The sequence below is a fragment of the Anomalospiza imberbis genome, chromosome 3, assembly GCF_031753505.1.
Source record: "Anomalospiza imberbis isolate Cuckoo-Finch-1a 21T00152 chromosome 3, ASM3175350v1, whole genome shotgun sequence".
Classification (NCBI taxonomy): Eukaryota; Metazoa; Chordata; class Aves; order Passeriformes; family Viduidae; genus Anomalospiza; species Anomalospiza imberbis.
The window spans coordinates 21,378,299-21,394,211 of NC_089683.1; the positions used below are offsets into that span (position 1 = coordinate 21,378,299).

General features: G+C 35.9%; 1 protein-coding gene across 4 annotated transcripts in view; it reads left to right on the forward strand.

Annotated features, from left to right (window-relative positions):
• The window catches only part of MYOM2 (myomesin 2), a 69,326-nt gene that overhangs the window by 21,000 nt on the left and 32,413 nt on the right, over positions 1 to 15,913 (forward strand). For all 4 annotated transcript variants that reach the window (XM_068183570.1, XM_068183571.1, XM_068183574.1 and 1 more), the window contains 7 exons: positions 327 to 488; positions 2,376 to 2,517; positions 4,128 to 4,327; positions 5,031 to 5,084; positions 7,733 to 7,860; positions 10,808 to 10,991; positions 14,861 to 15,035. In XM_068183570.1, coding sequence (XP_068039671.1) covers positions 327 to 488; positions 2,376 to 2,517; positions 4,128 to 4,327; positions 5,031 to 5,084; positions 7,733 to 7,860; positions 10,808 to 10,991; positions 14,861 to 15,035 — 1,045 coding nt within the window. The remainder of the gene's footprint in view (positions 1 to 326; positions 489 to 2,375; positions 2,518 to 4,127; positions 4,328 to 5,030; positions 5,085 to 7,732; positions 7,861 to 10,807; positions 10,992 to 14,860; positions 15,036 to 15,913) is intronic.

The window sequence follows — 15,913 nt, forward strand, 5'->3', positions numbered from 1 at the left end:
AGGGTATGGCAGGTTTTCATGTCAATATTTCTAAATGTGAGCAACATTTTTGTCTCTCAGTGTATTACAAGGAATAGTGATAGGAATTTTGTTGCTAATACTGCATAGTGTATTACCAGACCTCATATTATTTAGAATTCACTGATCAAATTATTTTAGAGAGACGCAACTTACTCCCTGTAGAGTTTTTGTAGCATCCAAAGCACTATCATTCCGAATAAAACTGGCATAAATATTAGTCTGTGTCCCTGGTTAGCAGAGAACTGCACTAGGATGCAGATTGTTCTAGCAGCACAGTAACATATCTGATGGGTCTTCTCTTCCAGATGTGCTGCTAAAGGACTCCAAGTGGACAAAGCTGTATTTTGGAGAAGGCCAGGCAGCTCTTTCCTTTACTCATCTGAACAAAGACGATGAAGGTTTATACACCCTGCGCATGGTTTCAAGAGGTGGAATCAGTGAATGCAGTGCATACCTTTTTGTAAGAGGTAAACTTTTAATCTGGTTCTTGAGGAGAAATTAAAAAACATTATACAGTTTAGTTTTATGAAAAAATCCCATGTAGTAATTGAAGTATGAAAGAAATTTAGCCCTGTGGAATTTCATCGTCATTTGATTTGCATATAGTAGTCTGTACTAAAAACCAGTCACCTTACATGAATGGAGAGCTTCAAGAGGAGCATGCTTCTGAGGACATTTTGTTTCCTGGAGAATCAGAGAAACCATGCTTATGAAGAAACAACTTCTTTCTTTCTTTCTTTTTCATCTCCTTTCCTGGTAGGAAATAAGCATCTTTGCATACAATCAGTTCTCACTGTAATGGTTTTGGCTTTAGAGATTGGACCCTGGGGATGAGCCTTGTTGGGCATTCTTGTATCTTGTGTCTGGTCTTAGGGATACATGCAGGAGAAAGCAAAAGAAATATTCCCACAATTATACCAGTCATAGTCATGTCATTAACCAGAGAAAAGAAACAAAGTAAAAAACTTACTGACTGAAGAAATACAGTTTTCACAAGAGACATAAATAAAAGGAGGTAAATGTATTAAAATAGAATAAAGGTCAGAACTTTTCATCACATTTCCATGCACAGGTCTCAGTGAATTAAAAATTAACTTCTACATGTACCTGTGAGCAGATCTTAGTACTCAGTTTTATATTTTTTTTCATTGAAAGATAAAAATATTTCTGGTTAAGCAGTTCTTTCACTGTCTTAAATACATTGGACAACATGCTGGATGTGGGCAAACTGGAACAGCCCCACTGAGGCCACTGTAGCTGCATTAATTTTAAACTTTGTTCTTCTTGGAAACATATTGGAACATATGTGCCTTGTGGGAGTGTCATCCAGACAGTTTGTGTGGGGTAGAGGGAGTGAATGTCTTTTTCAGAGGTTTGAAATCCAACTTCCTCACAGGACTGGTGCAAGGGCTTCATCAGCTTTGCAGTATATCTTGAACAAGCCACTCTGGCGTCCTGATCTCATTAGAAACAATTTGCTAAAGCTATTTCTGTCCAGGTTACATTGCAAGAAAGACATTTTTCAGGTGAAAAACACCCACTAATATACAAAAACTTTCTTAGAAGTTTTTGTTGTAGTGATGGGTAAATTTTAGGCATCTCTCTTGTCCATTTCATACTATATTTGATGCCTTTGCATGGCCAGGCCCCTGGCCTTGTGCTATGTCCTCTGGAGTCTCTAGTGTTGTCTGTTGGTCATTCTCTTGCCTTTTTTTCATGTAGGCTATGATCTGATTCTGAGCACAAACTACTTCACAACTGATTGGGATTAGGTTCTATAAATTTAGACTCTCTACAGGGTGTTTTTTTGTTATGGAACTCTTCCTTTGAAGGGAAAGAACTTATTAAGAGATTTCAATAGTCAATATCTCTCAAAATGAAGCCACAAAGGGTATCTTAAAGGTGGTATTTAAGATTATAAATAAAACATAACATTACAAATGTTCCAGGAGTTTGCAAATTTTCATTCTTTAAGAGATTTTTTTTCCTGATCTGCATGTTTTTTATTGAGTACCTTGGTCTGATTGGTAACACACTGAGTCACAGCTTTCAGTGTGACAGAGCATCAAAAACAAATGGGTGGGTTAAGCTTTTAATTCTCACAAAAACTTAGACTTGTTTGGTTCCTAAAAAGCTTTTCTCTTCTCAAAAATATCCTTGAACACTTTGTCTGTATAAAAATATAGACATTATGGTCCTGAATCATTATTGCAGTGAATTAGAACATCATGAAATGTTTGGGCTTCCATTCATATAAGCAAGTAGCACAATGAACTGAAAGTATTCCCTTTGACTTTTTGATGTATATCAGAGGAGTTGGGGTCAAAACCAATTTATTTTAATTTGTGGTCCAGATGCTGATGCATTGATCGCAGGAGCACCAGGGGCACCAATGGATGTTAAATGCCATGATGCTAACAGAGACTATGTTATTGTTACCTGGAAACCACCAAATACAACCAGTGAGAGCCCTGTTATTGGATATTTTGTTGACAAGTATGTAAACATTAGCATTTATTTAATTTTGTTAATTGCCAGAAATATGTATATACTGAAGAGAAAAAAATACCATTATATGCTTTCAATGTGTGTGTTCTTTGGATATATTTTACAGACACTTGGCACTGGAACTCAGTTACACATTGTGTTAAATTATGAGATTGTTCCCTGGAAAACTTTTGGCCCAGATGATTTAGTACTTTCACAGGCATTTCTGGGCACAGTCTGGGAATTAGCAAGGGCTGGAGGCCATTCCAAGTAATATTTGCAGGCAGACACATTTTATCATACACTTAAAACGTTCAATAGTATGGATGTGGGCACATCACACAATGAGCCCTGACAGTATTTAATTTATAAAAGCTAGAATCCATGAGCATCTTGAATTAGATTTAGTCTCTTTAATCTCTCTACTGCAAAAGCTGAAACCTAGGAGTTATTACATTATCTTTTTATTTCTTTCTTGAATGTAGTACAACAGGAGCTCAAGGCCTGGACTCCTGGGAGCTGGCAGTTTAAATGAGACTGGCAGGCCTCTGTCCTTTGATGAGCTTTGCACTTTGCTGGGGTTTCAGATCAGTGCAGGCAGCTGGCAGGCAGAGGATCCAAGCACTGTTTTGTATGTTTTGCTCTCCTACTGAAGTGAATGCTTGCTCCTTGTAGCCAGAGCAGATAATCTTATCCTTAGTGTCTGAAACTGTCAGTCAGCAAAGCCTTACTGAAATGATTTCATAATGTATACAGCTCTGCACTTAAAAGCAACGTTTGCAGCTCATTGCTATTTGCTACACTGTCATTTGGTCAAATTCAATGATAACTGTCTGGGAAAAACTGAAAAAATAGAGGTTTATGAATGGTAGTCAGTATGAGGAAATTAACTTGAGACCTGGGGACTCTACCTTCTATATACAGTTTGTGCAGTACATAGATTATAGGAGTATTTCACCGATATTGTGTATAATCTAGTCAGATATGCCATTTGACATGTTGCTTGTATCACTGCAGTGCCAAGGAGCCCTTGATCATGACACAACTTTTTTTTCTGGTACAGTCAGGGCAAAAGAGAGTCTTCAACACAAAAGTTTATAGTAGTAGGACACAAACTATATATGTACACACAAAGCAGTCAGTATGAGGACTTCACTCTTCTTCTTGATGACTCCTATGCTCTGTGGGCCAGTCATTTTTGGAGGGAAAGGCACAAAGAATTTTTTGTGAAAATATGACAAAGAAGAAATGAAACTGATTAGGTGAATCTTGCAAATTCATCATGTTCTGTGGAGATTAATATTAAAAATGAAAGTGAATACTTTATTCTTTACATGGCAAGGAAGAGAACCAAACAGAAGGGAAGCAGTTAGATTTGAAAAGGCCAAAAACCATGGAAGAAAAATGACTTTGCATTATGAAAAAAATATGAACAGAGTGGGAATTGGATCTCTGACCAGAGAAGAGTGTATAAAGTGTGTGACTTTCATTAATGAGATGTATGGTTTAGCTCCTTAGCCTAGCAAAAGTGATTTTTGTGGTTCTGACCTGGCGTGGGTAGCATGCGGCATATTTATTGTGAGATGATACTGACAAATGCTGTCTTCTGCTATTCCAAGATGTGAAGTAGGTATGGAAAACTGGGTCCAGTGCAATGATGCTCCTGTAAAAGTCTGCAAGTATCCTGTGACTGGTCTTCAAGAGGGACGGTCTTATGTATTCCGTGTGAGAGCAGTGAACAGTGCTGGCATTAGCCGGCCTTCGCGAGCCTCGGAACCAGTTGCAGCACTTGACCCCGTTGACCTGGAAAGAACACAAAGTAGGTTATTCAAGGCTTCTTTAAAAAAATATTTGATTTAAGATTCTGTTTGCCCAGTTAATCTAAGGAGAAGAGTTTATTTCTTCCTTTGATTGAATATCTCACTACAGACTGCAAAGTAGTGTTATGAGAGCTTCTCCATGAATAGAGTAAGCCAGCTTGCTCTGGAGGGAAGTTTTATTGATTTAGCCTTGTCCTAAACTCCTGTGCAGACTCTGTATATCATGAACTTGCACACCTTCTGTTTCATGTCTTCCTTTTGGTCAGAGGGGAATTAAAGTAATCATGAATACCTTAAAGCACTGCCCCAGTGTTGCCTGTGAAATCTGAGCTGAATATGCAATTTCCTTTACATGTGTTTTATGTATGTGTGTATGCTTTAAGATTCATTCCTATAACAAAAGTACAGTTTGTGGTACAATTGATTACTAATCTGCCTCAAAATCAAATCCATCTACTGAAACTATGACTCTTGCTTTTTAGCACATCTTTGAATAACACTGTCTTATCATACCCTGTTTTCCTATAAAAGTTAATAAACCAGTATATGACTTCAAGTTGACTCTATCTGGGGAAAGATTTAAAAACAGCATTATAGAAACAGAGGTATACAGGCTTTTGAACACATGACAAGCAATAATTTGCAAGATTTGTAAATATATTGAAATAGTTTGATAAACTAATTGAATATTTTGATTAACAGCTGTTCATGTGGATGAAGGGCGAAAGATTGTGATCAGTAAGGATGACCTTGAAGGTATGTAGCATTTCTGCAATTTCGGTCCATCTGCTTATTCTCCAGGAATTTTGCATCATAATTAGAAGCATAACTTGAAAAGAAATCCATTAAGAAATAAAGACACATGACTTGCGAGGTTGAGAGAGCACAAGCGAACAGTGAGGTCTAAAGGATGGGGATCATCACACTCTAAACACCAAAACTTTTATATATTGACAGCATTTTCTCACCCTTTTGCTTTTACTAGTGCTAAGCTGACTGAAATGGCTGAACATTTAATTGCCCATTTGATTGGTCATTTGATGGCCCATATTTCCCCTCTTTCTAGATTTCTGGGAGCTAAGTATAGTTTTTTTAGACTGATTTTGACTATCTGAGCAAGTTTTTGCCATTCTCATAAAAACGTACACAATCCATCTCAATTCTTTAATATGTCTACCTGAATTTAGGTAGACATATTGAGGTTGAATTGACCTGAATTGAAGTTATTCTTAAGGTTAAGGGTATAGACTAAGTAATGTTTTTCCTTAGGAGAATTGGAGAGATCCCTGAAAACTTTTGAGATAAAGTTTGAATTTTTTCTGATTTTGGTTGTTTCTCTATGGAATGATTTGGGTTTTATACTTGAATAATGACCTTCTTTAGACGTAAACTGTTAAATTGTTAACTATAATGGCTCAAAATTAAAAAAAAACAAGTCTGTCTGCTCTCTTCCACAAAAGTTATTAAGTTGTAACTACAAAAATAACACAGTAAAAGAGAAATCACCTGAGAAAAAAATGTAGTTTGAAGGAGAATCAGACATTAAATGGCTTTTCCAGTGCATGGACAGGACAGAGGAAGTTTCTCTATTTTTGTAATAGTAACCTAAATAAATTGACATGGGTATTACTGGATCAGAGGCACACCACAATATCAGATTGTAATTGTCTTGTTTGGCTTCATAGATCATTCTTCTGCTCTCAGGACTGCCTTAGAATGATCGGGTCCAGTAAATGGCCACCCTGTAATAGTCATAAATAATGACATTTGGATTCATGTCACATGAATGTGCATATTTAATAGAGGATGAATATTCAAATATCACTCTTTATGTAGATCACTACTTTCATTTGCAACATTGAAGACTATTTCTGAAAGAACAACCTCACAGATCACAAATGGTTTTCCTTTTTAGTGCAGGCTGATGAGCCATTCTGGCAACAATTCTGTATCACCATGCTATATCATCACAAAGTATGGGAGCTTTTGTTTTTTCAAGAATGAAAGAAAACATGTTGAGATTTTGTTACCTGAAGTCACTTGGAAGCCTTTTTTATTAATGCTGTGAAGGATTATTGTAATTTTCTTGACTATAGGTCATCAATTTCGTCTTAAACTCAGCTGATTCATGTGCCTTTCTGAAAGAAAAAATATACATTTGTAGGAAATCAAATATAGAAAGCATTGTGAGAAATATTTTTTCATTGCATATGTCAGTTTGCTTTAAAAAAGGTTTGGTTTTGATTTGGCAAATATATATGATGAAATAATATCGGTGTATATTTTGAGTCTGGTTTATTCTACAGATAAACATTTAAAACATTCTACAGATAATAATTTAAAATATCACTGCCATGATTTAGAGATTATTACTGAAATATTTTTCTATTTTTAAAAGACAAACATTTAGAGGATATATACTATTTTCTTAGCCTGAGAAGTGGAAAAATTTACCTTCATAAAACAAAGATATTTTTTCTTTTTCTATCACAAACCATAAAGATAAAATTTTTAGGTGTCTGCTGAGTTGCAATTTCTGACCTACTACCAAGTCGTACCTTCTTCAGGGCTGTGTAGCTGTGCCTGTGTAGAGGTCCATCATAGGTCCATCACAGGTCACTCTCCCATCTAATGCTGTTTTGCCACATTGCACATTGTAATTCTTTGGATAGCAGAACCAGATTTTTCTCATGTTGCAGTCAGTGAGCAGGACCATGAAAGGCTGAGCTGAATTCTTCGTACCTAGCCCAGGGTAGGCAGGTTGTCTGTAACACTGCTGGTAACTCTGTAAAGAGTGGGGAGAGGGATTTGATCAGGCCACACTACGTGGTGGAGCCATCAGAGGGCTGGTGACATATTTTTATGTCTCTGATTCCTACATTGTAGAAGTGCTTCAGACTATACAGCTGATAATACCATCATGTTATAGGATATATTGCTAATAGGTTCTGCTCCTTTACCTGCTTTCCTCTTTGTTTTAAAACTTCTTTTCTGATTGTACTTCCATTCCAGCTATTTTTTAAAATTTTAATCTCTCATAATAACTCTTTAAACTTCTGTCTTTGATCAAAAAATGTTTGCATATAGTGAGTAGTCTTTATACTAGCAGATTGGAGCAATTCAAACATGATCAAAGAAAAAAGTATGACAAATGCAAAGAGTTTCAGGAAGCACATTTAACCTTTGCTGAAAGAGTAAGTTACTAGCTATTAATACTGAAGTTTTATTTATGAGAATTTAATTGAAGTGATCAGGTGAACTGTACAGATGATATCACTGCCCCTAATAGCTGAGCATTGCAGTGCAGGGTGGGAAAGTTGAATCAGAAAGATGAGCTGTAGCATGAATGCTGACCCAGGAGTTAATCTGCTGTTTAACACTTGCTAAATTTATTAATCTTACAGGGGATGTTCAGATTCCAGGCCCTCCCACCAATGTACATGCTTCAGAAATCAGCAAAACATATGTTGTACTCAGCTGGGATCCACCTGTTCCCCGTGGCAGGGAGCCACTGACATATTTCATTGAGAAGGTACTGCACTGTATAGTGGTGTTCTGTTGGAAGGTGCTTCAATGCTGTGTGCAGTTACACTCAAGCCATTTTCAGAACTGCAGAATGAGCAATAAAACTAATGCTTTCGGTGGTCTTCCAGGATTTGGAAGTGGGATATTAGAGAAGCATGGATAATCAAATGTCTTACTGTAAGTTTTAATGAGCATTGAAATTCAAGGCCCAGAGAAAAGGATTCCCCTATGCTATTTGCTTACTGCTGTCTAAATGGGAACATATAGCAGTGAAAAAAAAAAGATAAGAAACATCTATAGTTTTCACAGTCCTACAGGCATGATTCTAAGTTTTCAGTCTCTCTACAAAAAATGGAAGTTTCTGTTAGTTCTGTGGTAGAACAAGGAATAAACAGTAACTCATAATTTGATCCTCACTTTTTGCAGCATCTACTGTACACTGACATTTCCAATTTATCCCCCGTAAGGTCAGCAAAGAGGCAGATGCCTGTCTCAGGTTCAGTGGTCCCTGGTACTCTTCATGGCTGCCTTCCTCTTCTCTTTTCATTGAAAGGAGACTTCAGTGTTCACAGTAAGAGAGGTTTGTTCTTCATCCACATAAGTGAATAAAATTTAGATAAATCTGTCCCTGAGCCATGCTTCCAAATTATATTGGATTAGAGCAACTTGTTACACAGTTTTCCTAGTAGGTAAAATGGGCCTCATACCTGACCTCTAAAACACTTACAGGTCAAGCTATACTTAGTTTTTATGAATTATGCCTCTAGCACATGCACATGCTCTTACCAATCCACAACACTAAACCTCTTAATAAAACTGCCACACATTCAATTTGCACCATGAATATTGTAACAGCCTTTTCTCAGGCCCTTACTATGCAAGTTTTTTTCTTCACACATCTAAAATTCTGCACGTTCCTCCACAGTTCATTCCCCAACTGTCCTGTTCATGCCGCTCCTCTTTTTGCAGACCCCCAGCTTGTCTTTTCCCTGTAAGACACACAAAACCCCCCTCCACTTCAAAAGAATTCCATCGGCCATTTCTACACTCTTCATTATCCATTACTTGCTGGATATTGAACAAATCAAAGTAAAGTGAACACCACTCACTGGTTAAATTTTCCAGCAAGTATGACCATTCTCCCACTCTGCCTTATGGATTCAAATGAAATAATAAAAATTTTCATAGAAATAAATATCTAGTTTTTCTTTCTATGCAATAAAATATAATGCCTTTCTTGCATTTATTCCCACTTACATATGTCTTTGCTTATCTATAAATTTCAAGAATATCAGTGTAAGGATTTTGAACCAGCTCTTGTCATGGAAACACATTATTAGTTCCAGAATATGCAGAAACAGCCCAGATAAAAAGCTCAGAGGTAGATTTCCAGTGAGTGGACACCTAGACTTGTTTAGCTGAATTTCATTCTAAGAATGAATTGGAAAATATACATTATCTGCTTATTTTATACAAATAAATTTTTATAGCTCCAGAAACAGTACACAGCAGTGACAACGATGAAACAAAAATCTCAATTAAACACCTGACTTACTTAAGAAAAGTAAGAATGAGGACTAAAATGCTATTATTAGACAAAAGAGGTTCATTTTACTAATTAATACCTGAAATTAATATCTTTTTGCATAAATAACTGATGTATAGGAACAGCTTAGTCATATCATAGGTGAATGTTTACTTTTTGCTTTCCACTGTCATCTGTTAATTTACAACAGTTTCTAATTATTTTATTTCAAATAAAGAAGATTCAGTCCTGAAGAATAAAAATGTATTTGTAAAACCTTCAAGAGACACAATACAGAAATGAGTTTTCTATGTTCTCTTGAAATACTTTCCTAACAGATAAATCAAATCAAACTGCAGAACAAAATGCAATGCTGATTCTTTGTGAAAAGAAGAAATTACTGTTTTTCATGGTATGAAGAAAAAATATATGACAAAATAATATTTATTTCATATTTTACAGCTTTTTATTATGAAGAAAATGGATGTTTTATTTCTTTTTTTCTGTTGAGAACACTAGCTGGGTTCAGGACCTATGAGAATTTTGATATATGGACTCCAGCTGTTTACATTAATATTATTTGTCTATTGTAGGTGTCATTATATATAGGGTAGTTTCCAAGCACCCGTGAAACACTGTTCCTCCTCTTAGAAATTCACAGTCTATCAGATTTTGTTCCCAGAATTTCTCTTCCAAAATTTTATAAACATATAAACTGTATGCACCTATCTATGTACCAGGGAAATTTTCTTCAATCTGTTTATTAGGCACTTGGGTTTTTGAAAATTTTGAAATTCCTGAAAGATTCCGTGACTAATTTTTGGTTAGAAGAAACAGTTTATGTGGGAAATGTAATGGACAGCAGATTTCTCTTGGAGTACTGATTTTCTGGCTCTCTTCCATGTGCAGTTGTGGTGATGATAAGCTCAGCTGCTGCATTGAGAATACACAAAAGTAATTACTTCATTTGATGAATGCTTTTAGGGGACATGACCTTACTCAACAGAATAAATAAAGTTATGAGTAAAGCAACATTTCCCTCCCTACCTTTCTGCAGAATTTGGATTAGGGCTTGTTTGCTTGACTCCAAAACTTTGGGTGCTCATGTGAGTTTTGCAGGACATGAAGGTAATTCCTTGGGGCCAATCACAGTTGACAGTCACAGCCCTAAAAGAAGTCTGGCTGTATGTACAAATGTGCATGTATTGAAGTCGAGACAGGCAAGGAGACAGTAAGCTATTCAGACCTTTTTGTAGCGTAATGGCATGCACCAGCAATGAGAATTTGCATATGTTTAAGTCAGGCATTTGAGAGTGATCCTTCTCTCATAGGTCCTAAATAAATTCATGACAGGATGCAATACAGCAATATGTTCACTTTTTGACAGTTCACAGAAATTATTCATGGCTTTTTTTGTTGTTTTTTGTAGTCCATGGTTGGCAGTGGAAGCTGGCAAAGAGTCAATGCACAGGTTGCAGTAAAATCTCCTCGCTATGCAGTGTTTGACCTTGCAGAAGGAAAACCATATGTTTTCCGAGTGTTGTCAGCAAACAAAAATGGCATCAGTGATCCATCTGAAATCACAGAACCTATTCAACCACAAGATACTATTGGTAAGGTATTAATTTTAAGACATTAATATTAAAAACAATAGATATTTTACAAACTGGAAATAGACAGCTCTCATTAGATTAGTATAACTACAATAGTAGTAGTCAACTTTATTTGTGTTCAGTTCTGTGAAGGATTTAAAAAAGACAAAGATGCCAAATTTTAGAGACTTTCCTGAATTTTCCTAGTGATCATAAGCCTTGCTACTGAAAACAATAATCAGTATAACTATTTTTAGTTATTCACTCTTCAGTGTTCTATTAATGCGACATCAAAAAATAGGTTAATCACTAAATTCGATAATTATATTTTCTGGCTCAGGTAATTATATACTACCTAATTCCCTACAGTTTCAGCTAGATAGAGTAACCTTTCATTTCTTTCTTAGTATTCTGCGCTGCAAATTACTGCTAGTGCACTATTCCTCTGTCATACAGAGGAGTAGACTTCAGGGAAAAATACAACTACATATTCAGTGGAGATTTTCCAAATGAAAATGAAGTGTTTATCTTGAGATCACATTCAAAAACACAAATGAAAATTTAGGGAGTGGTTATTCATCTTGTTTTTGAAATATTTGTTTTGTTTTTGCAGTTTTACAGAAGCCACACATAACAGCTTGATGTATTGATAACTGTCACCTTAAGTGCACATATCTTACACTTTCTAGTAATATAAAAAATATTTACAGTATCTGATATACCATAGTTAAAAAATATAATCCACACTTTCAACTTGGTCTGTAACTACATGACAAAGAAAAGCATCTTTTGCTTTCATATATTCTTGATTTGATGTCTCATTAATGCATATAAATTATTTAAACCATTCAACATTCCCCAAGGTAGGGAAGAAAAACACTGTATTTATTGCACTTAGTACAGAAAATAAGTTATCCCTTAGGTGTTAATGCAAAACTTTCTGCATAACTCACAGCTTTAAATAAAGCACAATGTAGAAGAATCTGTTTTAAAGAGAAACTTCAGGAGTATTTTCAGAGACAGAGTTTGCCCCCTGAGCTAAAATATAGCAGAAACACTTTACTCCTTTTAGTTGCCTGCATTTAGTGTCATTTGATATTCTTAAGGGTGCCTAGGAAACCTTCATGGGGACGGCAATCCCCATGATTCCAGTGATTATTGGTACCTTATGAGCAGAAACTAAAGAATGGTTGGGGTATCCTAGGCCATTCTAAATGACACTGAAAGTGATGCAATTTAATTGAGTGGTAAAGAAGTATTCAGTTTGAGGTTAAAATCTAAATTTAGGTGTTTCCATACACAGGTATGGTATCTACAGGTGCAGTAGGTGCTTCTGCTCTGACTGTGGCAATTGGAGCCTGCAATATAAGTTGGCTGATGTTGTCATAATTTGCCCCATGTCACCCAGCTGTAGTGTCTATTTTGGGGTGAGATGAATAATTTTCACACCCTACCAAGCACTGATGGAAGGCTCAGTTTAACTGGCCACAGTGACATCCTTTTCAAATGCTTTCAGTTTGCCATTTCAGAGGACTGTTGGTTTTATCTCTTGAGTCATATCTGACAACTCCATGAAGAAGTGACAGATGGTCCAAAATGGCCCTAAATTAATTTATTTGTTGTGAGTTTGCAGGCCCCAAGTTGGGCAACTTTCTGGGGGCTCCCCTGGCAGGGGAGACCCTCTTGGAGAAGTTCTGTGTGAAGACTTTTTTGGTCTTTAGTTTTTGTTTATTATCTTATCAAAACTTCAGGACACTCACTGCACTAGACTTTAAGTGCAGGAAAAACAGCACAAAAATGGCTAACAATCTCTTGTTACAAGGCTTTTTAAGTTTAATAAAAAACTAAGCTACTTAATTAGGATGTGATACTTAAATTATTTTCCTTTCTAACTTAATAACTGACCTCTAAAGACTGCAATGCAGATTTTTCTGCCTAATTACAAGATACTACTTAAACCCAAGAAGAAAGAGGAAGAAGAAGAAAGAAGAAAGGAACTCAAGATAACACTTTATGTCCTCCATGTTGAACCCATCTATAACATATTAAAAATCTTAAAACCTAAATTTCTCACTCATGTGACATACTACACTACTATCTACAATCTCTACAATCTATTTTACACTTTTGTGGTTTCTAGGTTACTTTGAGGCATTGGAATTTTTCTCTATGAATGAGGGTCAAAGTCAGTGCTCCCCTGGGGGTCAGGACACCCCAGACTAGACAGAGAAATATTCCCGGTGCTCTGGGTTTCCACATTTGTGTAACTGAGTTAAGCCCTAGCTCTTTGACTATAGTGGCAGCTCAAGAATATCTGCTTGTAGACGCACATAAAAGCCTAAATGTAGGTACATTTAGCATACTGAATGAATTTGATCTTACAAATCTATTGAATAAATTATAGCAGAATGTAAGTATTAATTTTTATTTTAATATTGAAAGACTATCTGGAAAACATGCCTTTCTTTTGTTTCATGCTGCTTGCAGTTCTCTGCAATATCAATGTGAGGAAACTAAAATACCTTCAAAGGGCGAGTACTGAGTACCTTTCTTAACCTGTTGTGTTAGGCTGAGACATTGCTTTTGTTTCTTGCATTATGAAATCTCAGATAGATATTTTATAGTGTACAGACTGTTTGCTGGTTCTTACTAAGATTTTTTTTTCCCATTTGGATCTCAATATTTCTGGTTCTATTTATGAACATTCATCTGTTCAGATCAGTGTAAACTGACAACGAACTTTCTTTGCATGTAAAGTAAACTGCATACTACGGTACACTGGAAGAACTGTAGTCAACAGACTGGAGAAAACTTTATCCTCTTTTTTCTTGGTGGTGTTGAGGTTGGTCCTGGAGTGCTGTTTCCCAGTTATGGTTTCCTTAGTCAAGAGGGATGGTTATAAAGTGAAGAGGTCCTCTGTATGGCAACAAGATGACCAGGGGATTAGAGATTGTGACCTATGAAGAGAGGTGCTTATTTACTTTGAAGACTTACAGAGATGATGGTGTCAAATTTCTCAGCATTGTCAAACAACAAATAGAGGCAACAGCCAAAAATTGTACCTTAGTAAGTTCATTCTGGACATACTCTTTTAATGAGAAAGGTGCAAGGTGCAAGAGTGCAGTGCTGGAAAAGTTTGTGCAGGTAAGCTGTGAAATCTCCATTGTCAGAAGATTTCAAGACTCGTACAAATCCGTGACTGACACACTAGTTTAGTGTTGGTGATGGTCCCACTCTCAGTGATAAGGTGGAAGGACTAGATGATCCCCAGAGATCCCTTCCAACCAGTGTTCCTATGCTTCTATGACATTCATCTAGCTACTTTTAGATAAAGTTTTGGCATTCAAATATATATGCTTAAAGTTGTCCTGAAAAGCTCATATTTTTGGAACTGGGGCTGTCATTAGTTAACTGTAAGACAGTACTTCTTAATCCTCATGATATCACATCTCTACAGTTTATGTGCATTTTTACTGACACAGTAATGCTACAGGAACATAAGCTATACATCAACCTCTTATTTGAGAGAGAAATTAGAGGGTGAAGATTTTAATATCTGTATGCTTTTATCCACACTCCTATGTGAAAATATGTGCTTCTATAATTGACTATCATAAAACCTGTATAAAATCATATAGGTAAGGAGCCTCACAGAGCATTCTGAGAAAAAAAATAGAAAAAAAAATTATTTGCATACACACATATATATATAGATATCCAGACTTAAAGAAATGTATTAAAATACATATCATATAACAATATTAACACATAGGAGTAGTTATAGCTGTAGTGACTAAATATGATCAAATTATGAAATGTTTAATCCAATTCCAATTACTTTTATTTTTATGTATTTTTTAATATGTATATGTTTTATTTCTTTTTCTTAGTTTTACCATCTGCACCTGGTCAGGTGGTGGCCACAAGGAATACAAAAACATCAGTTGTAGTTCAATGGGATAAACCAAAACATGAAGAGGATTTATATGGCTACTACATTGAGTATTCTGTGGTGGGATCAAATCGCTGGGAACCCAGTAACCATAAACCTATTAAATATAACAGGTATTGATAATATTCCTGTATTTTTTGGAAATTTGAAAACTGCAGGATATTTTTAATACAATTTATGTGCTAAGCCATAGGGTTATAATTGAAGGAGAATGTTGAATGAATGTTAAGAAAAACAGTCTGCAGACTCTCAGAGCCAAGATTTCCAAATTGCAGGGCAATTCTCCTCACCTTTTTTATATTTTTTTCATATATTTTTCTATTCCATGATTTTGAGTTTTAAGAACAGATTCTAGAGACATGATTCTGAGTGCCTTGGACATGAGTAACTGCAAAATATACCCGTTTTAAGTACATGTTGTGGGGTAAACAGACCTGATGAGGAAGAGTATGAGAAAGGAGAGGGAATTCTAAAGGTTTATGATAGTCCATGAATAACAGAGCAAAAGGTCAGGCCATTTCTGCTATAAATATAGTGGCGAAAGTGCTTTGGCAGCTGATACTATTGTGAAGGAAAGCCAAGTGTCCCATTCCAGAAACATCAGAGCTCCCTGACCTGTTACATCTCTGGATAAAGAACAGTAGACCCTCTTTCTATTCCCTTGTCATGACAATAGCACTGTTTCAATTTCTGATGATTTCTTACTCCGTCCTGAAGATATGAAACTTCATTATGAGATTCTTCAAGCAATTTTCTCTGTGAAAAATCATATTTATTTTTATTGGAATTAATCGCCAAATGCAAAGATTAGATTTTTAGTTTGTACTTTCTATAACAAGCACATCATCTTGCTTAGTGCATTATGTCAGTCATTTACTGAGTGACTTTGTATTCTGATAAGTCCTTCTTTCAAGTAGTGAAGAAATTTGATAAAAAAAGTAGAGACTAATTCTTGGTCAAAGCGGGTTGAGAAAGCACAAAAATAAGAAAA